Below are 27,642 nucleotides of genomic sequence, written 5' to 3' on the forward strand. Positions count from 1 at the left end.
TTCTTCCTCCTTTCCTGATATTATGGTCTCCCCCCACCCCGACCCCTTCCCACTCGTGTCGTAGGTCTGTGAGGAGCAGAAGTGCGAAGAGGAGGTCTTTCCTCTCGCCATCAATTACCTGGACCGCTTCTTGGCCGGAGTCCCAACTCCGAAGACCCATCTGCAGCTGCTGGGGGCCGTGTGCATGTTCCTGGCGTCCAAGCTCAAAGAGACCATCCCGCTGACCGCTGAGAAGTTGTGCATTTACACCGACAACTCCATCAAGCCTCAGGAGCTGCTGGTAATGACTGCCTCCTTCCTGCCTGCCTGCCTTTCTGCTCTGCCCTGGCCTAATCCGCCTTGACCCACCGCTCCCAGAACAAACCCTTAGGACCCCAAATTACCCATCTGTGAAATGTCCACCCTTCGAGGAGCTCTGCCCTTTATATTGAGACTCCTTGTGTTCCTACTGTGTGCTGGACTGTACATACAAAGTACTCAGGCTCCGCCCATGCATAAGATCCTTCACAGAGGTTTGCAGAACATGTATGTGTGTGTGTGTGTGTGTGTGTGTGTGTGTGTGTGTGTAGCAGAGGTATAGAACACAATGATAATATTTTAATTAAATTCCCAATTTTCAATCACTGACTTCTGAGACAGTCATCAACCTCTCACATGATCCAGACATGTTGTGACGTGTCTCCTAAAAACTAGGAGTTCAAAGGTACGGTCTAGGGAATCTCTCAGACTCTCCAGCATAGCTGCATATAGTAGCTGTTCACTAAACACCAACTCACTGGCTTTTGAGCAGAGTCAAGGTTGGCCCTTTGTGGGCGGATTCTGAGGCGTGGATTCCCATCTCCGGTGGGGCTGGAACCTCTGTACAGACATGGGGGTTCTGTCTGGGCTCTGGTTTTCTGCCAGCAAACCTTTCTCCCAGCCAGTACCCCTTGAGTCTGCAGCGTCACGCTGAAGACGGCCATGTAGCCGCAGTGTGGCGTTGGTTGAGCGGCCCCAGAGGCCCACCTTCAGTGATATGCACACCCATCTCCCAACTCCTTGGAAGAGGGCCCCCCTCCCCTGTTCCTCCCCTCCAACCTCCCTCCCTGCTGACCAGGCCTGCACCGAAGTCCCCAGGGCCGGGACAGGCTGCCTGAACTGAGTTCTTTGTGAGAAGCCTTCCTCCCTGAGACTGTGCTGCCACCTAGCGGCAGACATGTGCAAGGACGGGGAGGAATCTCCGAGAATGCAGAGGGGCATGAATGACCTCACCTTTGAACAGCTGCCAGATTTCAGCTGCTTCTGGTTTGGTCGGAGAGGCCCAGAAAGGTGCTTTCTTCTGGGAGATCTGCTTCCTTTAATAATGGTACAAGTCGAGTGGTTTATACTCACATTCTCCCGTGAGAAGGAGAGCTGGAATTTCAAGCCGTCTTGGAAAGACCCTGATTGTTGAGGAGGCTATCTGTGTGTTTACCCTCAACCTCCGGAAAAAAGCAAAGGCCAACATTAAAGCCAGCAAAGACAAACAAACGGGTAGAATTAAGATCCCGTTATTATTTTTTTTCCCCAAGGGAGACCAGGAAAAATTATCTTCCTTTTGCTTCACTGTTTCATCATGATGGGGGGAGCTCAGATCTTTTTAGAGCACCCCAATTTTTTGGAGGGTCTGCCAAGCTAATTTATATTTCTGCAGACACATCTGCCTTTTCCTAGTCTCCTTATCCCAGAAGTTGAGATCTAGAGGGGTCCTCCTATTTTACCAACGAGGAAGCTAAGACCAGGGAAGGGGAGGGCATTGGCCGAGACCACACAGCTGGTGGGTGCCAAGTGGGTAGAATGGGGCTCCGGTGGCTGGGGGGAAGAGAGTCCGTTTCCTCCGGTGATTGTGGGAGCCAGCTGCACTGGCGGGCTGCTCTTAACCGCTCATTCTTATGATGATCGATCGATAGGCCTGTTTTCCCTCAGCACATATTTTTAAGGCCTTCTTTTTGGCTTGTTTCCCTTGAACGCAATTCCCCCTGAAGTATCTCAATGAGGGAAAGAAACAAGGTTTTTTTCAGTAGGTGGGATGCTGGGTGAGAGGCCCGCAGACATGGGGTTGCCTTGTGCCAGCATGTGGGCTGTTCTTCTCTATGACCTTGAACAAACACTTTCATCCTCCCCTGAATCCCCTCCAGCCGCAAAACGGGTGGCCAGTGACCCTCCGGTCCTTCAGTCATGGTAACAAAAACTTGCGAAAACCTGTATGTAGAAGGGTGCGCTGTGTCTGGGTGTCATTTCCTGAGGTCTTCTGCATTGTGTGTGCAGTGGGAAGTCTTAGCAGCAGAGAGGAAAATGGCACTTTTTGGCACCAACGGCAGGCAAGGTAATTGGTTGCCAAGGATTTGGGCCAAGAAACCTAAATCTGAGCTTCATTCTGTGTACATCTTTTTTCCAGGAGGATGAAAAAAGACTTATTAATCCAGTCACTGATATATACGATAAATTCCTACCAAAGGGCCACCACGACCTTGGTGGTATTTTACTGTGGATTCAGCCTTCTGGGTGGGCGGGCGACAGCATCCTCTGGAAGTCAGGGTTGGGTGGGGAAGGGGGGGTTGTGCAGCTGGAGAGGCTGAAGAAATAGCAGAAAGGACCATGGAGCCAGCGGCCACCTGGGCGCTCATTGGTTTCCGGGGAGCTTGACATTTGAAGCCTTCAGAGCCATCACCCACTTCAAAGCTTTAGGGCCACTCTGATAAATGGACCCGCCTTCCAGTCTAGCCTCGTCCTAATGAACATCCTCGAACAACTGGTCTAGATCCCAAGCCTCCCATCCGGGACACTGGGTCAGCCTGTGTGGGTTTTATACTCTTCTCCGCCTCCCTCCATCCCCAGGAGTGGGAGCTGGTGGTGCTGGGCAAGTTGAAATGGAACCTGGCGGCTGTCACCCCCCATGACTTCATCGAACACATCCTTCGAAAGCTGCCCCAGCCCAGCGAGAAGCTGTCGCTGATTCGCAAGCACGCTCAGACCTTCATCGCTCTGTGCGCCACTGGTAGGAACTGCCGGAGCCCCAGGGAGGCGGGGTGGCTGGGTGCTGAGGAGGGCTTTGGGGGGGCTGCAAGGGGAGATAGACCACAGCCCTAACTTCTGAGCATTTACAGGAGGGGTCCCAAGTAGTCTCTACAGAGTGCAAGGTTTCTTTCCTGGGTGGTTTTTTCCCTCTTTTATCTCAGCTGGTATATTTTCTCTCTCTGCCAAACTCATAAATGGTTTACGAGGACAGGTGTGGTAAGGGGAAGAAAAAAAAATAGTGCCTGTTAAAATATTCTTTATGGTGTCTAAAGTGCTCTTTTGAAGATTATTATATGCTCTCTGGTCGTGTTTAAATCTTTCATCTTTGGAGGGGAAAGGATGGCTTGGAGATAAGCCCAAGAGGAAATTTGGGGGGTGGAGGCAAATACAGGTTAAGGAACCCTGTCAAGATAAATACCGCCTGCCCTGTTACGTGGGAAGGGAAGAGGCCCCAGGATTTCTCTGGCAGGGCATTGACTGCCTCCGGCTGCTCCCTCTGGCAGGGTGGGGTTGGACCTGTGGACTTTGCAGCCGGGAGTCACTTCCGAAGCCTGGGCTCTGCTACCCTCCCTCCACGTGTTGAGGTTTTGATTGCAACCTGTAACATTGCAATGGCCTTTTCATGTTAAAAAGCGCTACACCTACCCTGTTGATCCCACAATTGATATGTAATCTTGTTGGCCCCTGTGCCATTAACTAATACACTAAAGGTAGTGGTTTGATACAGTCTCATCACATTGAACCTTGGCCAGTTTCTACATTCCCCCCCTCTCCCTGCCCCCCAACGGTAGTGGCTGTGGGAGAAACTCCAGACCCGCAATCATCTAGGGTGGAGCGTCAGGAGTTCATATTTTCACAAGCAGAAGTGTCAGGGAAAGAACTTGTTTGGGCAGATCTTTTTCCGCCCCCTGCTCCCCCCCCCCCCCCCACGCCGGGAGGTGGGGGAGAGGGCGGAGTTCAAGGTTGCCCTGAGTCTGCACTTGCATTGCAAAGGTGGGCCTGGGGGTTGACTTCTCTCAGTATCTTGTTACATATTATATTGGAGCCCAAGGAGATGAACACATTGTTTGCAATAGCAGTCCATGCCCTGTTCGCAGTCAAAAGGTCCGGCTTTGCTACATATCACTGGGTGACCTCCGAGTGTGCTTAAGTTTTGTCTGAACCTTAGCTTCTTCATCTGCAAAACACACGTGACATTCCTACAACCCTTTCAGGGTGGTTAGGAAAACGGACATCAGAAGAGATGATGGGTGAGGAGGCCCTTTGTCAACCAGGCAAGGTGTAGGCGAAGGGCCCTAGTACTAACTGTGAACGTGACTCTGATGCTGACTCTTCCAGCTAAGGCGGATACAGTGACTTTCACGCTGACCCTGCTGCGCCGTCTGAGTCCAGCAGGACGCCACGCTCTGCCTTCGCTGGCTCAGATGCAGGGTCCAGCCCACCCCACCCCCCCACCATGGATCCCAGGGCAAGCTTCCCCTCCCCGGGCTTCCCAGGTGCAGTCTGTGCCCTTCCTGCGGCCCCGGGGGCCACTCTTAGCTGTTGATCCCTGCTGCCTTGCAGGCTGTGGCCATTCTTAGCTGCTTCCCTTTCTGCTGTCTGGCCTGGGCCCTCGAGGTCAGCCCCTCATTGACTTGTCACTTTGTCTCCCAGGCCCCGCCTGTCCCCCCCTTCTCCGTGGTCATTATTCACTGGGGGAGGGGGTCAGCCAGTCCTTTTCTCTCTCGGACAGCTGACCCCTGAACCTGCGCTCCCGCATTGCCCAGCTGTTGATGGCCGGAGCTGTGATTTGACCTTGTCTCTTAACTGATGTACCTTTGGGGGTCCGTCTGCCCGCTCCTCGATGATCTCCAACTTGGATAGGAGGGTGGGTGGAGTCACCCAGGCCTAGAGCAGGTCCCCACATTCTCTAAAGGCCCATTCTCTAAAATTGGGGATCCCATCCCCCACTCCGGGCCTTCTTGGCCAGATCCTTGGGGCAGCTGCCAAGTTTGGGGCCAGAGTAGGGAGCCTGGGATTCAGGGACTGAGGACAGAGGTCTGAGGGGAGGCGGAGGAAGTTGGGAAGACTGCCTTGCTAGTGTGGGGCAGGGGGTGGGGAAGGATAGGAGAAAAGAGACTTCTAGCCAGGTACTCAGTAAGCCCCAGGTGTGGTCTGCTCAGAGCACAGGTCTCCTGTGTCTCCTAAAGGAAGGAGCCTATCTCCGGAGGCTTTTCTTTCCCCCATCTGCCCTTGAATGTGTCTGCAAGGCTATGTCACATGGCATCCTGCTGGCTGGGGCTTTAAGGCCATCGACCTGACTGATCGAGAGCCCGGGGGCTGCTTTTCTTAGCTGCTTTTCATCTCAGTTAGATGAGATGCCACACCCTGGGTGTGTGTCTGGGACAGGTAGCAGGTGGGAAGTCCCAGGAGCTGGGGTCCTGTTTCCCCACTCCCACCCCACATGGATCCCGCCGGTTCTGTCTCTGAGCTCTGGCAGCCAGGGGTGCGGTAGCGACCCTGGGGCGCGGTGGCCAGTCGAGGGGGGAAGCTGCTTGTGAAAGAGCTGGCCTTGGTCCCGCTGTCTGCAGAGAGTGCCTGTGTGTGAAAGGGGAAGAGGCTGGAGGCCGGACGAGTAGGGGGTGTCGGTCTTCTTCCTGGGGCTCGAGGCATAACCTGGTGAGACGGAGAGGTGCCCCCTTACCTCCCCTGGTCAACCCTGAATAGCCAGGGGGTGGAGACTCCCTCCGGCTGGTCCTGGTCGGCGGAGGCCACGGGACGAGGGGGAGCCATCATGGCTCCTGTGGAGCTTTAGCTGCCAGGCAGCAGGCAGGTCCTGATGGCAGAGCAGCCCCCCAGGTCTGCCAAGGGGGACGGAGACCACTGGGATGACTCAGGATCGCACGCTGGCATGGGGAGATTCTTGACACATGATATCATGCTCAACAGATGATTCCAGTTAGTCTAGAAGAGCCAATGGCATTGAGGTTGAACTTGGCGTGGGGGGGTGGGGAGAGGAGGTGTTTAGCCTCCCTACCCATGGCGCCCAGCCTCTCCTCTTTTTGCCTAGGTGCCCCCCACCCCAAGGTCCTGCCCTCAGCTATCCTGCACATGAGTATCCCCCCCGCCCCAGACTTCCGGGCCTGGGCCCCAGTGATGGTATCATGCCCGGTGCTCCCAGCCGTCTTCTTGGCTTTGCCTCCAGGTGTTCTTGTGAAGTTCATCCCCAGGTTGCAGCCAGAGAGTGATGGCCCAGGTGGCTCCAGTGGTAAAGAACCTGCCTGCTAGTGTAGGCAGAGGCAAGAGATGTGGTGTTCGATCCCTTAGTGGGGAAGATCCCCCGGAGAAGGAAATGGAAGCAGCCCACTCCAGTATTCTTTTTGTCATGCATTTTGAATTGAGTTGCTTTACAGTGTTGCATTGGTTTCTACCCATGGACAGAGGAGCCTGGCGGGCTACGGTCTGTGGGGTTGCAAAGAATCGGACACAACCACGCACACACACACACACACACACACAGAGTGAACACACACACAACCACGTGCATGCACACACACACACACACACACACACACACACAGAGTGAACACACACACGCGCGCGCACACACACACACAGTGATGGCCTAGACAGGATCTACCACTTGGCGCCTGAGCCAGGAAAGGAGGTTTGCCTGGGTGGTTGGAAAGTGGAAGGAAGAATGGAAACCCGCTCTCTGTCCTCTAGGAGCCAGGGTCGCAGGGGCCAGGGGGAGTGGCCCGTTGACCCGGAGTCTCCCTTCTTCCCTGGTGGGGACAGGCAGCCTGGCAAGGCCGTCTCACCTCCCATCTTGCTGTGAGGAGCAGGCTGAGGGCCCTCCTCCCGCCACCTGCTCCCAGCCAGGCCGCTGGAGTTAAACTGGCATCGAGGCCCCCACAAGGACGGGGTGGGCTGAACCGGCGCTGGGGGCCGCCGATGACGTCATTCGGTGGCCACTGAGCACCCTCCTCCTGGCCTTTTAAACCCCCACCGGACTGACGCCAGGTTGCGGGAGAGATGGAGGAGGGCGTCTCTGGTTGACACCTCAGAGAGAGGCTCTCTCGCCCCCCAGTGGTGAACAGAAGCACGGCAGTCACGCTTACCCGGTCAAGGCCTCCGTCGTAGTCAAAACAACCCGGATAACGCGACCCGCCAGGGCCCTGTAATCTGTGGCTGCAAACCTGCTTAGCTCAGAACGCTTCCTGAGTTGATGAACGTGGAGCACTTCTCTTGCCCTTGCCTGGGTTAAGGGGCCTCCCGGAGGTCCTTGAAAGACGTGGGGAGAATCTCTGCAGGGTCCCAGGGCAAGAGCAGGGTTGGGTGGGGGTGCGGCGGGGGCGGCTGAGGATGGAACGGGTTCCCGTCTCTTGGACGTCAAAGCCTAGGCTCCCTCCTCTGCTTCTGATGGGAGAGACGACCCTGAGTTCTTAGGGGGGCTGGAGATTGGGGGGGAAGGCTCTCTTCACCTTCCGAGGAGTCCTCCGGCGCACTGGGTGCCAAGTCCAGGCGCCTGCAAACCCAGCAGCAGACGCTAGACAAAGCCGCTTAACCTCTGGAGATTTCAGCGATTCACCGGTAAAAGCCAGTGTCGTGAAACAGGTGAATTTTACCTTGTTTTTGCTAATACTCGGCCAAGTCAGCAAACTGCAGGAACGCCGTCAGGGCTGGTCGGTGGAGATGCGCCCTTTGCCTTCCCCACCTCACCCGGAGGGTGGGGGTTAGGTCGCGGCTGCAGGTGTGTGGGCCTGCTCCTTGGCTCTGGCTACCCCTGCTGTTGCAGGAATGAATACGGTCCATCCAGCTTCCCTTTGATTGCCTGTATACTTATGTCGTCTTTCTGTCTCCCCTACCCCCACGTCCCCATGGGACCTCAGCTTCTCCTGTCCCTGACGGAGCAGCAGGAGGTGGTGGGGACTTCATGAGGCCGTGTTCCTGTCACACACACACACACACACACACACACTCACACACACACACACACACACACACACACACACAATCGGGAAGGAGCCTCCAGGCCCAGAGCAGATCCCTCATTCTCTCTGGGCTCCCCATGCACCTTCCCCTGAATCACTGCAGATGCTGAACAGAATCTCTTGACAGTCAGAACTGCCCACTCCAGCGCCTTCCCTGGCGGTCCAGTGGCTAAGATTAAGTGTTTCCACAATGCAAGGGGTTACAGGTTCGAGCCCTGGTAGGGGAACTAAGATCCCACAAACCATGAGGTGTGGCCAAAAGTGTACTGCCCGCCCCCATCCCGCAGCAAGTCCCAGTGTTAGGAATAGTGGGGGGTGATGGTGGTGGCGGTTGATGTGAACTGTTTACTGTGAGCAGGGCAACTGCTCTCTTGGTTGAATCCTCAGAACTACCCTGGGAGGTGGGTATAATTGTTACCCTCATTTGCAGGTGAGAAAACAGAGGCTCAGAGAGGGTCGGGTGACTGGCCCGGGAGACCTTCAAGCAGCTGGTGGGCAGTGGGCTACCAGCCTCCATGGCCTCCATCTTCCAGTGCTTCGAGCTGCGTGGCCCAAACCCTTCCCACCAACTAGGGGAGGCCTGCGTGGCTCCACGTGGATGCTCCTATCCATGTGGGGGCATCTCCCTTCTTAGAGATGTATCTTTAGAATGAACCACCCTGTGCTGTATTTTTATGTCCTATATTTGGGGGGCAGGGGACCATCCATGGTGCCTGGAGCGCAGGGAAACATGATCCAAATGGGTCCCTGCTCAGCTAACTACCTCTCACTCTGCTGAGGGTCAGGTTGCTCAGGAAGTGACACACACCTTATGTTTCCAGGTAGAGAGCTGAGGGTGGAGGGAGGCGCTCACCCCTGATCGTGCCTTCAGCACCAGAATACAACGTGTCAGCATTTCTGAGCAAGCGACTTAGAGATTCAGGGGAGATTGTTAGGTGATATTTAATTTTTGCTAAAATAAGTTTTCCCCACCCAGTGGTGGAGAAGTTTACATGTATCTTTGTATCTTCTAGTTCCCCTATATTCATGTACGTTTATGCCTATTTATATATTTATGGGTGGTTGCAATCTTGATCATAGCACACAGTCATAGAGTTTTTTTTTTTTTGCCCCCCTCCTCACCCAGGTAGGTATTGTGACTATTTCTTCATCCAGTTCCATAGCTGAAAGTTTAAGGTTTCCAGAAATGGCTGAATGGGCTGGGTGGAACTTTCCACAGTTGAATGTGGAGGTTAGCAAACAGTAGCTAGGACAAAGACGAGACCAGGTGTTTTATTGGGTATTTTCCTCTCTGCCATTTCCCCTATCAGCAGAGAGGGGAGTGTCTCTGGGTGTAGTCTTGGGGGAGCCCCCGAGGCCATGCAGAACTGCCCCATGGAGAGACTTGTCTTGTGACTTCACTGCCTGGTGGAAGCCAGGGTGTCTGCTCTGTGGTGACCTAGACGGGTGGGATGCGAGTGGGTGGGAGGGAGTCTCTCCATATATACATGGAGAGGGGATCCATGTATGTATACAGCTGATTTGCTACATTGTACAGCAGAAACTTAACACTGTAAAGCAGTTACATTCTAATTTTTTTTTAAAATAAAAGTCAGTTAGACCTGGAGGGGCCCCTGGGAGATGAGCCAGCCTACTGCCTTTCAACTTTTTGACCTAAACCATAAGGGAAGAAATACATTTTATAACACCACTTGGGACGCCTCATCAGTGTACCTCAAATCGATACAAGAGTTTCTGCAGACAGTGTTGACTCTCCACCACACGCCCTCCTTCTTGATACTTTTATTTTGTTCGGCAACAACAGAACATGCAGGTCGCGACCCACAAGTGAACTTGGTGACGGGTACTGAGTTGCAAGGGAAGTTAGAAAAACTAACTTCAGGTCGGGAGGGAGGGCATGACTGGTCCAGGACCCCCAGGGGGCTGAACCTGGCTTTGCAGCGCTCATGTCGCCTCCACTGGATTAACCCAGAGGAGAGTGGCCAGCTGCCCAGAGTCCTGTGGCTCAGCGGAGCCTGCCTGGCTTCCCTTGCTTCATAGGTGCAGCCGTCGGGGGTCGGGATGGTGGGGCGGGGCAGGAGGGACCATGTCTCTCAGCATTTTCCCCCCAAGCAAGGGAGGTACAGTCCTCTGGGCACCCCCTGGACCTTCCACCCTCACCCGCTGGCTTCTAGAAGTTGGTCAATTTGCTAGAAGTAGGGTTGGGTGTGCAGGTAGTAGGATGCAGAGATAGGCAGTGTGTGGACTGTACTTCTAGGCTGAGGCTTGGGCACTGGGGGAGGGGGAGGGGGCCAGGAGGCGGGGTCTCCTCCTGCCCCACCTTTCCCTGCCAGCTGCTCCCACCCCAAGCCCCTGTGGGCCCAGGGCCACAGGCTGGCTGCTGCCTCTGCATTGTGAATGTCTGGTGGGGTGGGGGGAGCTAACAAGGTTTTTGGGCAGAGAAACACTGCCGTGACCCCATGTGAAGAGACCTACAGCAGAGAAGAGGGAGGGAGGCTGGCTTTGTCACCATCCAGGGGACAGAGGAGGCCCCGCACAAGTCACCGCGCAGCAGGCTTTAGGTGGAATGTTGTAATATACATCCCTCAAGAGGTGGAGACGGTGCCCGGACTAAGACAAGAAGGCCAAGGAGAAAGACAGCCAGCCAGGCCTGCCGCTTTCATAGAGTTCGGCCAGGAGGGGTGGGGAGCATGTGCCTCGTTGAGCCACCCAGCACGGTTTCTAAGGACGCCCCTCACTCAATGTAGACCTTGGAGTCAGCGATAAAAGTGCCTCCATGGAAAATGTTGATATGCTAGCAAGAGGGAGAAGCCATAGGTTAAACTGTTTCTATGGGCTCAACCCAATGCTCAGGTTGGGGTTTTTTGTTTTTGGTGTTTTTTTTTAAAATATTTATTTAGCTGCACTTGGTATTCATTGTGGCATGTGAACTCTTAGTTGCGGTTAAGGTGCAGTCTAGTTCCCCGACCAGGGATCGAACCCATGTCCCCAGCATTGGGAGTGCAGAGTCTTAGCCACTGGACCACCAGGAAAGTCCCCTGTGCTGGGATTTGAATTGGGACGCATGTCCTCCCTCCGCAGCAGCCCCCACCCCAACCTTCCACATCTTGGATGATGAATCACATGGGTTCTAACGCCTCCATGGGACCAGGTGGCACGTCTTCCGAGCAGAGAAGCACCTGTCTCCACCCCATCCTGACCTTCCTGCCTCTCGTCCCCACAGACTTCAAGTTCGCCATGTACCCGCCATCGATGATTGCAACTGGAAGCGTGGGGGCCGCGATCTGTGGGCTTCAGCAGGACGAGGACGTGAGCTCGCTCACCGGAGACGCCCTGGTGGATCTCCTGGCAAAGATCACCAACACCGACGTGGTAGGTGGCCTCTGTCCCTCCTCCTGGCCGAGACCAGGCGTCTCGTCCGTCCGCTTGGGGAAAGAGACAGTTGGTGGGATTGGTGATGTGTCAAAGGTTCTTTGTGGCAGCTGGCTTCTCTTTGCCAAGACCACGGCCTCCGACGTCGTACAGAATTCAGCAGGTAAGGCCGCCTCTTCAGGTTTCAGCAGCCTGTGTGCCCTCATGATAGAGGGGAGAACTTAGCAGGCAGATCCGAGGCGGGAGGGAGGCCGCCGACTGCTTTCCTGTATGGCCCGGGCTTCCCCGCGGGTCTGATTTGTTGCTTGTTTCCATTTATGTACAATCCCCAGCCTGCCTCTCCTCCAGCGTGGAGCCTTCTCGCCTGCTCACACACGCTGAGGCTGGCAGGCAGGGCTGGAGCGGGGGGCCCCCCTGCACCACAGGGCGTGGGAGAGGAGGGCCCCCCCACTCCCGTGAGGAGGTGTCCGCCTCCACTGACCTCTCAAGCCCTCGCGCCTGCCTCTCATTTCCCTTTAGTTCATTGTGATGATGGATTAAAAAGCACTTTAAAAAGAGTTAAGTGCCATGCAAACGCAAGGAACTATTATTAGCTATAGATTTTTCCATTCTGGGTGCCCCATGGACAGTTCAGAGGCTGTAACTCTGGATGCCAGAATTTGAAGCTCTTTAGAAGAAAGAGCGGTTTGGGGGAGAAGCCAGGGTCCAGAGAGGCTCTGATTCAGCTGGTTGGAAATGACAGTCCTTAGAAGGTCCAGGCCAGGGTGAATCTACGAGGTCAGAGAGGTGGAGAGGCCAGGGGTCACCGGCCAGGGACTGGAACCCAGAGGCTCGACGCCCGGGCCTGGGAACCCTGCATTCCTGCCTGGCTGCAGCTCCTGGGATCTTTTTGTTTGAAAAAGGCCTTTGGCTTAAAGCAACCCGGGAGAGGGGTGTCAGCTCCGAGGCCCTCTCGAGTTACCATGGAGAAGCTCAAGAATGCAAGGGACTTCGTGATGACCCCCTCTGGATGGTCAGGGGGATTCTGAGTGCCCTGCTGGGGTAATATATTGAGTTACAAGGGAGAATGTGGTTTACCAGTCTGAGACCGGTGCCTCCTCTGGCAATGCTGGGCAGAAGGGGTAAATGTAAGCTCGGCAAAGGCTGAAGTTCTCTTGCTTTCCCCCCCACCCCCTCTGCAGATTTTGCCCCAATCTTTATTACCATCTCACAGAAATGGCACAGAGAGGGGTTCTCCTGGAGTTGCTTTTCAGATGCTGCCTCCAAACAGGTTTTTTTTTTTTTAATTTTGTTTATTTTTTAATTGAAGGATAGTTGTTTTACAGAATTGTGGTTTCTGCCAAAGTGGGTAAAAGAATCCACCTGCAATGCAGGAGATGCGGGTTCGGTCCCTGGGTCAGGAAAATCCCCTGGAGGAGAAAATGGCAAACAAGCTTTTGAAGCATGGTTTCCCAGGTGTAGATCGAAAAGACCCTCCCAGGCAGAATGCGTTTCAAATCCTCTAGAGGAAAATCTTGTACAGAATTTATTAGGGTTTATAGAAATGATATGCTTCCTTCCTTTTCTGAACGTCTCCTCTTAACGCTGCCTTGCTGAAAGGATTCCTAACCAGCATCAGACCAGCCCCTCCTCGACCCCCAGAGACAAAACATGTCAGTGACAACAGTTTTGACCCCCGCTTCAGGCATTGTAACCTCCTTCGGATATTTACGGACACGTCCTCACGGTCTGATGGCCCCACGGGGTCTCCAACCTTCTCCACATCTCTCTGTCACCCCTTCGTGGCTTCAGATGGACAGAGGTTGTTCCCAGGGTATCACCGGAGCTCGTGGGCTGTGCCTGGCTTTTCACGCCCGCGAACCAGTCTCTCACCTCATGATGGAGACATTGCTGGCCTCTTTCAGACACTATTTTGCTGGGCCATTCAGACTAGGTCAATTGAGTACAGCCCTAGCTTAAAGGGTCCTTCTAAAAATTGCAGCTATTGATGGAGATGGTGCACACACATGCTTCAATCTCACCGGTGGGTCTGGGGGTGTAACATTTTGATGTGAAATCCTGAGCACGCGTGGACCAAGTTTTCAGAGAACAGATGGAGACCTCAGGCATTTCCAGCTTCCCCTCGGATCCACAGGTCTGGCTCCCGCAGTCCCAGGGCGTGTCTGTCCTCTGTGCCTCAGCTGTTGTGTGTGTATGTCCTTGGGCACCGAGTCCTCTCTCCCATCAGTCTGGACTCTCTGGAGGGCTCTTGTTTAAAACAATATTTAATGGAGAATTATTTGACTTAATTTCAGTATTAAGTGTTAAATGTTAGTTGCTCAGTCGCGTTCCACTCTTGGCGACCCCATGGACTGTAGCCCACCAGGCTCCTCTGTCCACGGAATTCTCCAGGCAAGAATACTAGGGTGGGTTGCCATTTCCCTCTCTAGGGAATTTCAATGTGCAGTCGTTAAAAGAAATAGAAACAGCAGGGTGAAGTAACAGCAAATGCATCCTCTAATTGGGCTGATACCCACATCCAGACTCTTTGAACAGCACTGGGAAGTCCCGAACGACTGCAGTCTGGAGCCCAAGTTGGGAAAAGGTCCCAGGTGGTGCCTGCACCCTACGGTTGAGACTTCAGATTGCAGCTTTCAGGGCTCCCACTCACGATCCCAGGTTGCACACTGAGATCATCAGCTCTGGGTTTTAACTTTTTTTTTTTTTACAATGCTGTTTGTTTCGTCTTGTGAGTCATAGTCTGGAGAGCCCTGGGGGCAGGCTGTCACCTTGTGAGCAAGGCAACACGAATGAGCAAGGCACAGACCCGAGGCAAGCGTGGGAGAAGCCCGGGGGTGGGTGACACGTGGAAAATAAAAGATGAGCTTCCTGTCTTCAGGGAACTCAGCGAGTGTGTGGAGAATCAACAGTAAAACACCTAAACTCCCAGCAGATGAAGAGCAAATGAATGGACACTAAGCCAGTGTGAGGAACTAGAGGCATAGTAGGAAATCAGCCCGCGGGCAGGACTCTCCGGGCCTAATGTGAAACTCAGGGAAAAGCATCAAGTTTCATCACTTGATGATAGAAAATGTCCTTGGGACGGAGAAAGAAAATATGGTCTGTACATGCCATGGTCTATTGTTCACCCTTAAAAAGAAATGAATTTCCGACGTATGCTACAATGTGGGTGTGCCTTGGACATGTTAAGCGAAACAAGCCAGATACCAAAAGACCAAATATGATTCCACTTACCTAGAGTAGTTGAATCCATAAGGACAGAAAGTGGGATAGAGGTTCCCAGGGACCAGAGGATGGGGGAAGGGGGAGAGTGGTTGTTGATGTAAAGATCTGGAGAGGGTGATGGTCACACAACACAGCGAAGGAACTTAAAGCTAACACACTGCATTTAAAAGAGTTGAAGATGGTCAGTGTTAGGTGGTGTATATGGGGTTAGCCAAAAAAGGTCATTCAGGTTTTCTGTAAGAGCGTATAGACAAACCTGAGTGAAATTTTTGGCCAACCCAATGTTTTGCCTTCACAAAAAGTTGTGGCTGTAGATGTAGACCCTCGGACCACACTGAAGGGCCCAGGGTTTTGCATTGAGTCCTCCGGCGGGGAAGCCAGGCGCTCCGACCACCATGTGCCCCACGGGCCTTGATGCTCAGACAGCTAGGAAATCGGGGTGCGTTGGCCTCTGACTCCAGAGTCCCCGCAGCTGTGTGTCAGCCTTGTGCACCCGGAGATCCTGGACCAGCTGATGGTGTCCTCTCTCCGTGGATTGTCACAGGTCCGGCTGCGGAAAGAGGGTCCCCAGGACAGCCAGACCCACCTCTCTGGCTCCTTGGCCAGCAGCAGTGAGCTTTGATAGGAGGGACGCACGCGGCCGTAGAAAGCCGTGTTCTGTTGCTCGCTCTGGTTGCCAAAATAAACCGGAACGCTTCATGCCAAAGAGAAAGCTGAGTGAGAAGGCTGACAGTTTTACAGGGAATAAAAGTCTCAGAGGGTGGTGTATTTTAAGTAGTCTTTCCTTCCACTCATGAGGGTTGCTAAAAACAGACACCAGCCAGAGAGGCCGTGCTGGCTTTGGGGGACCGTCCACCGGGGCTTCCGTTGCCAGGGGTCCGCTTGCGAAGGGAGAACCGACTGGGCCACTTCCCTGGCAGAATCGGGGTTCCTCTTCCGTCCCCTCGGCATCCTGCTCCGCTTGGCGCCTGCCTTTATCTCCTTGTTCACTTGTCTATAGACTCTTGAACGAGACCCAACTTTGACTCAGTCCTTTCTCTCCGTATCCCCTGGCAGAGTCATCGGGGAATGATGCTGGGGTGGGGGGAGGAAGGAAGGGAAAGGGGACAAAGAGCTGGCAGGTGGATGTCAAGTGTGTTTCCCCTGCTCTGGTCTCCCCAGGTCTCTTGGAAAGTGAAAGAGGACTTAGCATGTCAGGGTCCCTCGAGTTTTACCTGGCTTTCTCTTAGAGCGAGTCACTTCACTGTCACATGACACCAGTTTCCTAAATCCCTAATGAGCGAGTAGAATGGGGCTCACAGGCCTTGAAAATGTAAAGTTATCGGAAGATAGTTAACAGAACAGGTATAGACTCAAGTCATCCTGTCATTGTACATACCCCTGTTCTACCTAGATGATACCAAAAGTCCGTTGCATTCTTTTTTTAAGATTTTCTTTTTTAATGTGGACCAGTTTTAAAGTCTTTATTGAGTTTGTCACAACATTGCTTCTGTTTTATGTTTCGCTTTTTTGGCTGTGAGGCATGTGGGATCTTAGTTCCTGGACTAGGGATCGAACCCGGGTCCCCTGAATTGGAAGGCAAAGTGTCAATCAATTGAGACTCAAAGTCTCAATCTCAAAGTCCTGGTTCCACTGGACCACCAGGGAAGCCCCTCTGTCTCAGTCTTAAGTAGCTCCCAGAGAAGTTCCAGGACATCCGTCCCCTAGGGTTATCCTGGCATATTAGAATCCTGTTGTCAGTGAACTATTACAAAACAACATGCAGTGCCAGGGGAGATGCGATTAAGACTGGGCTTCCCAGGAGCCTCCGTGCTAAAGAATCCCACTGCTAGTGCAGTCGACGCAGGAGACGTGGGTTTGATCCCTGGGTCAGGAAGATTCTCCTGGAGGAGGAAATGGCTGCCCACTCCAGTATTCTTGCCTGGAAAATTCCATGGACAGAGGGGCTTGGCGGGCTACAGTCCGTGGGGTCGCACAGAGTTGGACGCAACTGACATCATCTTGGTCCCTGGAGCCTTCGCGAGCACACCTTCTCCCGGAGACTTCTGTGTTCCCGAGACTTGCCTTTCGTGGACGGGCCTGGGTCTGTGTGGTCAGGGGCCTCCCGAAGAGTGGCTGGAGGAAGGGAAGCGGGGGGCGGGGCGGCAGAGGAAGCAGAGTTGGAGCTGACGCTTCCCCGAGCGCGCCTGCCTGATTTTCACTGCGGGCCTCATTTGGTATTCAAGGAAATAAGCCCAACAGGCTGCGAAGAAAGGAAGAATGAGATAGTTTCCTAAGTTGTCTGTGCCTGAGTTGGCCGCGGGTCTGGGGCTCATTCAGCCCTTTGTCCCCCTGTTGAGTGCAGTGCGTGTGTGGTGACAATGCTCTGATGCAGCGACACTGGGGGCCGATGGTAACAGTTCCGCAGCCCATTCACCGAGGCCGAGGAGGGTGCAGGGCGCGGGGCTGGAGCCAGCAAGCGGAGGAAGTCGGGGCCCGGGGGACGGAGGCCGGCATCACAAACGCGGCTGTCAGGGCTCCGGGGGCCGGGGCAGGCGGGGGGAGGGGGCCCAGCCTCGTGGGGCTGGAGGCCTGCCCGACCCCCAGCGCTGGGGAGTGCCACCTGTCCAGGCTGACAGACGAGCATTATGGCCCTCCTTCTAATCAGCTTAATTTGGGGCATCTCGACACAATGGCTGGTGCTTTTGGAGGCTGCTGAGGAGCAGAGGGCCCCGGGGCGTCTTTTCATCTGAGGCGCTGTCGTGGGGGTTTTCCAGGCCGCTCTTGGGCTGTATCTGCCTTTCCTGGAGATTCTCTGGTCTGTCTTTCCTTGGAACCTGGAAGGAGCAGAGAGGTGCAGTGGGAAGAGAGTTCTGGAATAGGAAGCTTGCCCTCTGAAGGCCGGGTTTAACTTCTGACTACATGTGACTGGGGGACGAGCCAGCTCCAGTTCGGTTCTCTAAGCTGGGAAGTGAGGGCTGCTAGCTGTTACAGTCCCCCTGGAGCCCCTAGTCCTCAGATTCTGTAAGGATCTATGTGTATCACCCCCAAGAACCCGGCCCAGGAAAACACTGCCATCACTCTTCTCAGCTTTGCCTCTTGTTCCCTTCAGGCTCCGCAGCTTGTCCCCCGTCTATTTGTCTGTTTCCATCCACAGGCTTGGCCTCCTCCCTCTGGGTCACACCCTCCACCCTGGTCCCTGCTGGGGAGATTGAGAGCCCCTTGGGCAGGACTGGGGCTGGGGGGACTGGGTGGGGGTGCAGGTCTGCTGCAGGTAGGGGCACCAGCCCACGCTCCCTCCAGCTTCACTTGCCAGCAGCTCACAGGAAATTCACACAGTCTTAGGAAATCCACCAAGGGGAAGGGCTCCTGCGATGCTGAAGGAAGGTGTTAAAATGCAGGGAGTGGGGAATTCCCTGGAGGTCCAGTGGTTAAGACTCTGCACTTCCACTGCGGAGAGCACAGGTTCTATCCCTGGTCTGGTAACTTAAGATCCCACATGCTGCATGGCCAAAAAAAAAACTATAGGAGAGAAATGCAGGGCATGAACTCCGTTCTCCAGGAAGAGGGAGGCTGATTTCTTACCTTCATGCCACTGTCAGAGAACATCAGCATCCTTTATGCAAAATGAGCTCTTGCCCTCTGGTAGGTTTTCATCTAGCCAAGAGCGACAGGTCCCACAGTTGAAACTGGGATGCTGTCAGCAGTGGAACCAGAGGAGGGTCAGAGTGCTTCCTAGGAATGGGGGACACAATTGACCCCTGAGAGCCTTCGCTTCCTGCTCCATCCTCATTGCTGGGACAACTGCTATGGTCCTTCCTTTTCTCTTGAAGTAAGACATATCAAAGAGGAAGAGCTGGCCACTGTCAAAAATGGTTACATTGACTGGAGGAAGGAGAGTCTGTGTTTTGTGTGAAATCTTTCTTCATTTTATTCAGGAAAACGGTTTGGGGCTGCAAGTTACATAAATATGACGTTCGATGCCTGTGTTATCTCGAAGTCCCGTAGAAGTGACTGCGTGGTGTACCAGCCCCGCCCCGAAGGACTTTTCTCAGAACTGTTCCTTTAGGGTCTCAGGCTGCTGGGAGGGAAACCTGAATACCAGGAAGAACAGGCACCTGGGTGACCCCCAGGGAGACTGTCCTTGGCCCCCTATCAAGCTGCTTAGCTCTCTGGAGCCCCATCCCCATATTCAGAGGACCGCCTGTCTCAGCTGCTGGTGTGGCTAATGCAGAAATGATCGTGGCGTCCTGGGTTCATCATGTTGCTGGGTGGCAGTTGTGTTGATGCAGAAACAGAATCACGGAGGAAGGAAAGTCAGTGGTTGGCGGGGGAGCTTCTTAGGGGACCAGCCAGAGCAGTTTTGACTGTTGTCAGTCTTTGCCTTGTTAACCTGATTCGAAGAGTGAACTCACTGGAAAAGACCCTGATGCTGGGAAAGACTGAGGGCAGGAGGAGGAGAGGGCGACAGAGGATGAGCTGGTTGGATGGCATCACTGACTCAATGGATGTGACTTTGAGCAGACTCCAGGAGATAGTGAAGGATGGGGAAGCCTGGCATGCTGCAGTCCGTGGGGTTGCAAAGAGTCAGCCTCCCTGCTGGATGCTCCATCCCCAGTGCCTGTCCCATTGCCCCCGTCACCTGTCGTGAGCAAATGCTCACTCGTACCTCATTTCAGAGAAACCTCAGAAATTCTTTCAGATTCCAAGATTTCCTCTTTGTAACGAATGATTAGAGCTTCATCTAGACATCTCCATTGATCCTCCCTCTGTGAGCGTCTCCTGAGCCTTACTTTACAAACGGGGAAACCAAGGACAGAGAAGGAGAGTAACTCAGTGGTGCCCACAAGTCTGGCCGTGGCAACAGCAGCTGCCACCTCCCTCTGTCCCTCTTCACTCATTCTGAGTGGTATTTCATATCTGCTCTCAGCGCTGGGTCTGCTGTCGCTCCAGATGTTAGTTTTCCTAAAAAGCTGTGGTTTAACAGTGTACGGTGGCTGAGAGATACAAAAGGAAAATATGGGGGCATGGAAACTTTCCTAGGAGCTCCAACTTTATTTTAGATCTTTGGAAAATAGAGATAATGCCTGTGTGCTTGGCAGACTGCAACCTCTGGGCAGTGAAAATTGCATGGTGGAGCAAACACAGGGGGAACATACATGAAACTGTGGAAAGACCCAGGCAGAGTGGAGTTCACATATTTTCCATACATTTACAAGAGTGCCAGGAAACCAAGCTTGATGAATAGAGAGGTCGGGAGATGCTGAGTTGGCCGAAAAGTCCATTCAGATTTTTCCATAACATTTTACGGGAAAAGCCGAATGAACCTTTTGGCCTACCCAGTATCTGCTACGAACAGTTACTTCAGCTCACACCCCGGTTGCTAGTGCCAACCACCGTCCCACCCTGATGACACCCATTAATTACTGCTGTATCAATGTCACCCAGTTTAGAGGAGCTCCTGCCTGGGGCTGACAAACCCTGAATCTTCCCTTCCAAATATAGACTAATCTCAAAGCAGTGCTGCAGCTTTTTCTTTTTGCTTTCTCCCGAATTAGACGGCTCAAGTGTCCAGAACTTTGTAAACACTGTGTGTTGTATTTTTTGAGAGTTAAGGGAATGGTAAATAAGCGGACAGACAAATTGGCTTGTTTATGAGCATTGCTGCAGTGGCTATGAGGCTCAGAATAGTTTAGTCCTTTCTCTTATATCTGTCCCTTGGGTGGTCTAGCATTGTCACACTGTCTGGAGGACTCGCCTTCCCCTCTGCCCCCTCACCACGCAGTGTCCCCAAGCAGGAAGCATCTCGCTAGTCCTTGAGTTACCAGGTGCTGCATGGCTGTAAATGGCCCCTCGCCTTGACCAGCGCTGCCTGGGCTTCTGCTAAAACGCAGATTCTGAGATGCGGCTGGTTCGGAGAGAGCTGAGAATTGCATTTCTAACTAGCTCCCAGGTGGTGCGGATGCTGCCGGCCTATGGAGCCCACTTGGAGTGGTTCCCCGGCCACCAGGAGGATGCACCTCTTGTACATGTTGACTTTCTTTCTACTGAAAGTGGAGAAGGGCATGGCAGCCCACTCCAGTATTCTTGCCTGGGAAATCGCATGGACAGAGGGGCCTGGCAGGCTGGAGTCCAGGGGGTCGCAAGAGTCAGAAACGACTTAGTGACTAAACTACCACCACCTACTGGAGTGTGGAGTTGGGTGGGCTTGAATCATGTGTGTTCTCTTTGTTGATTGCTCTGTGTCCTGTTACCCTTGCCAACGGCTCTGGTCTCGATGCTTCTCCCTTCTAGGATTGCCTCAAAGCCTGCCAGGAGCAGATTGAGGTGGTGCTGCTGAATAGCCTGCAGCAGTACCGTCAGGACCAGGGCGACGGATCCAAGTCGGAGGATGAGCTGGACCAAGCCAGCACCCCTACAGATGTTCGGGATATCGACCTGTGAGGATGTGGGGCGGGCCAAATGGGAGGGGCGCGTCCAATCTGCTCTCTCCTTCTCTCTGGTTGTATTTGGCTCTCTTACATTTTAGGATGAAACTTTAAAAAAAAAAAAAAATTCTGCCCCCACCTAGATTCTATTGAAAGATCTTTTAGAAGTGAGAGATAAAGGTCCTATAAAAACGAAATCATTACAAGCATTTGGTGCCTATTTGAAGTACAACAGAAGGGAATCCCTTTTATATGCCAACAGTTACTGTTTGATGTTAAAAGTCATAGTAACATGCTTACAGGAAAACCTGCAGAGTAGCTAGAGAAAAATATACGCCTGCACTATGGGAACAAGTTAGAGACTTTTTTTTTTTTCCATGTTATGAACTAGCACGTATGTACCCCTGTTAGGATAATTTGGAAGAACTGCGGATGCCATGTATGGCAGGATTGGATTGAGAAGCAATGAACTTGAGAAGGAATTAGAAATAAAGGAGGGACAGGATGGGGAGGGAGTGACGAATAATCTCAGCGCAATCGAACCATTTTGGATGGAGAAGCGCCCGACTCCCAACCAACTGTTTATTGCTAGGTCAGGACCGATGCTGGGTCTCTAGTGACAAGTCTTGCTGTCTGCAGTAGCTGCTACCTAAAAGAGATGTTCTGTTTTGCCCGTTGGACACAGGTGATTGGATCCTGGGTTTCTCATGTTTTTCGATACCTTGCTTCTTCTTCCAAACTTGGTTCGTTGCAGATACCACCCCATTTTTATCTTAAAGGGGCAATCTAGCTATGGGCCATCCCACAAACTCCGTGAAATGGAGGCAGATGGAGCCCCAGGGTGCGATCTGGAACTTTTTTTTTTCTCCTGAGGTGTTCAAGAGAGTAATGTGACCTTGGCATCCCTCATTAGGAAAAAAAAAAAAACAAAAAACTAATATTTTTTGGTGCTGATTGGCATGTCCGGTCCACAGGTGAGCGTTGGTATAAACCATTCCATTCGAAAAGCACTTTGAAAAATTGTTCCCGAGGGGGTAGATGGATTGGTTTATGCAAATCATACAGACTAGAGGCCTCCTTTCTCCTCCTGTGTCCCCTCCCCTCTTGCCCCCCCACTCCGGTCAGGTTGCTGTCCTGTATCCAACACTCTCTGGGTTCCCCTCCAGGGACTCAAGACACATCCCCTTCCGCTGAAATCCCTATGACAACATTCCTAAAAGCAGAGATCTGTAACCATTTTGATGGCACACAAGGATCTTAATTCCCACCTCTATACTTCCCCCTTGGACATGGAAAGAAGCATGATTGCTGGTGCAAAGACAGACAGCGGGTCATCCGTGTGGCATTTTGTTCCCGTTTCCGTTTTGTTTCTTTTGTCGTTGATTTCATTGCAAAGTTGCATTCAGCGTACTTGAACTTTTTTTTTTTCCTCTCCACGTCTTAGAGGCATTCAGTTAGCAGAGAGGTTGATGCACCAACTTTTTTTTTTTTTTTGCACAATTATAATTGACAGGTAATGAAGCTATTAAAATATTTGCCTTTTTAAGTAAAAAAAAAAATAAGATCAGAACAAGGCTACTCTGAAGAATTATTTTATACGCAGATTTTGCCTTGTTTCATAGTATGGAGGGTTTAAGATGGAGAAAAATCTAAGGGTCTCTTATTTTTCATTTTATTATGTTCAGTTTTTTATTATTATTTTTTTTTTTTTTTGCGCTGCTAAGAAGCTAAGATCATTCATCGTTATCCACATTAACAGTACCTAGCTGTAATGTTTCACCGAGTGTGCTGCTATTATATAAACATTTTTATAATATATTATTTTACTGCTTAAACTTCCAAGTCCTGAAGTAGTTGGTTGAGATAGGAGTTCTTTGTACTGGAAAAGCCCTCTTCCATACATAGTGTGTTTTCTTCTGGTTGTGTATTCATGGGTTTTTTTTTTTTTTTTCCCTCTCTGATCACATCCTTCAAAGACAGAGTATTCTTTACCTCAGGTTTACTGGACAAAATCAATAGCTACGAAAGAAAATGGTTCACATTTTTGTTTTCATTAATACCTCACAACCGTACAGTTTCTGCTTGGGAGCCCATCAGTTAGGGAAGGCGGAGGGGGGAGGGGGCCGCAGCCTCTCCCCGATGGAAGGTAAGGGTCTCACGCCCAGAGACCTCCTCAGCGGTGAAGGTCATCAGGCTTCCATTCTGACTCCGGTATCCTCATCATGATGGAAAAAATGCAATTGGACCAAGGGATTTCCCCTCCCCCGCAAGGCCAACACACAGCGCTGAGTGATGCTGTGTGCTGGGCACGCAGCATCTGCACTTGGGTACCAGACAGTTCCAGCAGGCTGTTTGTTCAGAGAGCCTCATCGGGCGGGCCTTTCTAAAGCACACCTGCTTCTAGTTCTCCTTTCACCTGGGAGGTTTCCCTTCTTTCGGCATGTTTCTCTCGCAAGTTTCTCTCTCCTGGATGCTGGCAGCCACCACCCCCCCCCTCCCCGGCCCCTGCCCCCTTCAGGATGATCTCAGAGGGTTTCCTAGGTCTGAACCTGTGGCAGGCAGGGTTGCCATGGGAACTGCTCCCACCTGTCTGGCCTGTGACAGGCAAAATGCTGGGGCAAGGGCGTGGTCCTCGCTGAGTGGCACTGCATGGTTTTCAGGTTTTAAATCGTGTGCTGAATTGGCATGATCGGGAAAGCGGGTCGGGGTGAGTATCGGATCGGTGGTTGAAGGCACGTGGGCAGGCTGCTTCTGTCCAGAGATGGAATCCCAGGTGAGTCAGGCTCCGTTGACGTGGGTTAGAAGGGTTTCAGGACTCGGTGAGTTACGTGATCCTGAGATGCTCAGGATTCCTGGTGGGCCAGTGGGCGGTGAATTCTGAGGTTTGGAGGAGAAAGGCTGAGCGGCCTGTGTTTTATCAAGAGGCCATCCTGCGTAGGCTGCTCTTCTGGGCAAACCGGGGTTGGAGGGTGGTCTGTGTGGTGGAGACAAGCATGGGCCCTAGAGTTCTTGAGACTCTTGGGGCCTAAAGCGAAAGGGAGGTACAGATCCCTCTAACAGTGACCAGCTGCTCAGCCCAAACGGGAGCAGCGAGTGCGAGGAATAAGAAACGAGACAGGCCAACAGATCCCCCTGCGGTCTCTCACTCTCCACTTTCCCTGGAGCCCTATGGGTTCCTGGGACCTTCTAGCTTTTTCTCCTTTTCCGCCTTGTGCCTAGCGTGATGGGAGGCGTAGGGTTGCAGGTGGGAAGGGTGCTAGGTAGCTTCTGCTTTCCTGCCTGCTCCTTCCTTACACAAAAGACGGGCCCCGGGCATTGTTGAACTGTCCTGTGCCCTTTCCTCGGATCTTGGATCTTGGTTTCCTCGGTAGGAGTTTCTGTCCCAGAGGAGTTCAGGTGCATTTCTTTTTTTTTTTTTTCCTCTTTCCTCCTGTGAAGGAGGTTCCAACCTATTCTGGTTTTTTTCCTAGCTTGCTGTTGTCGTATCTCTCCTTCACTTTGTTCTCTCTATGTTTTTTTTTTTTTTTCTTCTTTTTTTTGGTTGTTTGTTTTTTCTCCATCAGTGGGGACTGATTGTTCCCCTCGCTGGCCAAATTTTGTTCCTTCCCCTATTTTGGCCAAATCCTAGGGGGTGAAAATCCTCGTATGCCAAAAATATATGCTGAACATAAGTCAGTTCCATGTGGGTTGTTCATCGCAGCCGAGAAGCCTGCAGGTGGGGGCAGGGGATGGGTGCTTCAGCAGACTGCACCCCCCCACTTCCAGGCTGAGAGAAGGGGCTTCTGTCCACGGAGACTGTCCTCTGGAACTGTCCCCACCCCACTGAGCAGCCAGTGTCCCCCAGCCAGGTCCCCCTTGGACGGTGGGCTGTTCAGAGGCCCCATCCTGCCTCCTGTCCTCACTGGAGTCGGGCACGTGTGACTCGGGAGGGGCGGCCCTTGGCTGCCGGCATCGGGGTCTTCCCTTCCGAGGAGGCTGCCACCCACCCCTGAGGGTCCCAGGAGCCCTGGGACTGCCCGATGAGGGTGGCGGCAGGACTGGATGACTTTTTCTCAAAGAGGGCAGCAGACTGTTCTCCCCATGGGCCACAGGGGGGACAGGGCTGGGAGAAGAAACAGACGTGCACCTTATATCATGTAAATATACTGATTTTTCTAGTTCAAGAAGAGAGAATTATTGGTAGAGTGGGAATGGGAGATAAGAATGGGCAGGAAATCTTGAGTAAGCCAGCTGGCTTCTAAGCCAAAAGGGTTCCTCCGTGTTTATCTTTGAGACAGTCCAACCCCAAGAATAGCTTTAAAAGGGAAATCAGTGCTGAGACGGTGAAGTCCCTTACCCAACACGCGCCCTGTAGCTTTAGAACAAACGCAGGCTCCTCAGCTGTGGGCTCGGCATGGTTCCCGTCACCCGTTGGTGTGAAACAAGGCGGGAAATTCATTAGGATGTTCATGGCTTCTTCATCCCATCCGACTTTTCCTGGTTCTGGATTTTAATAAACAACCTGGAACAGTCTCTTTGCTCCAGAACCACTGTTCTGCATCCCGGTGTCTCTGCGTCTAGACTCGCCTGGGCCCTCAGACCCGTTTCTTGGCTTAGGTTTCCGGAAGCCTTCGGCAGACGTGTACACACGTGCTCTTGCTGTTGCATTTATTCCTTTGCCTGCAGCCTACTTTGGGGGGGAGAAAAGTGCCTTACTGACTGTAGCCATTACAGTAGCCAGTGTATTTTCACAGATGCCTATCCTTTTTTTTTTTTTAAGTTGGTTTTGTTTCTTACTGCTCACCACCTCTGAAATCCCCAGCGTGTCACGGGGCCATTGGATTTTTTCCATTATGTTCATTACCCTTGTACCATGTACCTCAGATCTCTCTCTCTCTCAGTTACAGTTTCTCGTCCTTGACTTTCTTTTATTATTATTATAATTTTTTTTTTTTTTTTTTTGCTTTAAACGAGTGTGATGCCATATCGAGTCAATGTTAATCTCTCACCATGTACTCTATAAGAGGTGTGGGTGTTTATTTGGTCGGCGTGCGAGCAAGTGCTAAAGTAGCATGATCAGTATACACGGAAGGTTTTTAGGAAGTATGGGAAAAAAAATGTTGTATTGGCTATGATGGTGATGTGGTATAGTCAAGCTGCCTTTTCTGAGGTCCTATCTTTTCAGTGTTAAGTGATTTTTAAAAATAATAACCTGTTTTTCTGACTAGCTTAAAGATGGATTTGAAAATGGTTCTGAATGCAATTAGATTATGCTATTTGGACAATAAACTCACTTTGACCTAAGGTCTCTGACTCTTTGACTTATTTTTTAGACCAGCAGTCCTCAGTGTGGAACACAGCCTTCTTGGGTCAGAACTCTGTTGGCCATAGTTGGTGTTGGGGTAAAATGTGGATCCTAACCTGAAGGGTCATTTAAATGTGTCACTTGGGTGCAAGCCATTGATGGCCTTTATTTAAAAAAAAAAACAAACAAGGATCACCCAGGCAACCCTCTTGTAAAAAACTGGAGCCTCAGACCACTTTCAAGAGGCGTGTCAGTCACTGCTATCATAACTGACCTCAGGTGCTATCTCCTGATTATTGCCGGCTCTTCACTCCTGGGTCTGAGCGAGCATCTTCTGGCTTCTGAGGTGTCATCTTAAGATTGCGTGTGTGTGTGTGTGTGTGTGTGTGTGTGTGTGTGTGCGCGCGCGCGCGTGCGCACGCGCGCTCAGTCATGTCTGAGTGACCCCATGGACTGTGGTCCACCAGGCTCCTCCATCCATGGAATTCTCCAGGCAAGAATACTGGAGTGAGTAGCCATTCCTTTCTCCAGGGGATCGTCCCAACCTAGGGATGGAACCCAGGTCTCCCGAATTGCAGGCGGATTCTTTACCAACTGAGCTGCCAGGGAAGCCCCATCTCTAATTGGGTGGGGCGTGTCCATGGAGAACCAGACCGCTGCAGCTTTTCTGGTTGCTTCCTGGTGGCTCCTACCTGATTCCTGATTCTCTGTATCCCTCCCTTAAGGACCACCGCTGCTTTGGAGGAAAGGGTGGTGAGGCAGAGCCTGGGAAAGGGGTGGGAATGGCCACCCTTAAACGAATTGCCAGTTGCTCCATGACCTCAGAAACTCGGACTAGCCTCTTTCCCAAGAGTGATGGGTCATGCCCGTTTGCTGTTGCTATGAAAATTCATTTTCTCTGTAGTTACCTGTCTCTTTTAAAGTCACTGAATAGAAGATGTGGTGCATATATACAATGGAATATTACTCAGCTATGAAAAAGAAGGAATTAAAGCCATCTGTAGCAGCATGGTTGGACCTAGAGATGATCATACTAAGTGAAGTAAACGAGACAGAGAAAGACAAATACCATATGATATCACTTACATGTGGATTCTTAAAAAAAAAAAAAAAAGGAAATGAACTTGTTCACAGACCAGAAACAGACTCAAATTTAGAAAACAAAGTTATGGTTACCAAAGGGGAAAGGTGGTAGGTAGGGATAAAGTAGGAGGTTGGAATTAACATACAGATACATGTCTGTATGTTATAAAACAATTAACAAGGACCTATTGTATGGCACAGGGAGCTCTACTCAATACTCTGTAATAACTCTGTAAAAGATAAATGTATAACTGAATCACTT

General features: G+C 52.0%; 1 protein-coding gene across 1 annotated transcript in view; it reads left to right on the forward strand.

The window, feature by feature from the left end:
• The window catches only part of CCND2 (cyclin D2), a 28,456-nt gene extending 2,160 nt beyond the window's left edge, over positions 1–26,296 (forward strand). The window contains exons 2-5 of the mRNA XM_061124721.1: positions 65–280; positions 2,857–3,016; positions 11,233–11,381; positions 20,880–26,296. Of these exons, the coding sequence (XP_060980704.1) occupies positions 65–280; positions 2,857–3,016; positions 11,233–11,381; positions 20,880–21,029 (675 nt within the window). The 3' untranslated portion in view covers positions 21,030–26,296. The remainder of the gene's footprint in view (positions 1–64; positions 281–2,856; positions 3,017–11,232; positions 11,382–20,879) is intronic.
• Positions 26,297–27,642: the final 1,346 nt, after the last annotated feature.

Source organism: Dama dama, chromosome 22 (assembly GCF_033118175.1).
Source record: "Dama dama isolate Ldn47 chromosome 22, ASM3311817v1, whole genome shotgun sequence".
NCBI classification, from domain to species: domain Eukaryota; kingdom Metazoa; phylum Chordata; class Mammalia; order Artiodactyla; family Cervidae; genus Dama; species Dama dama.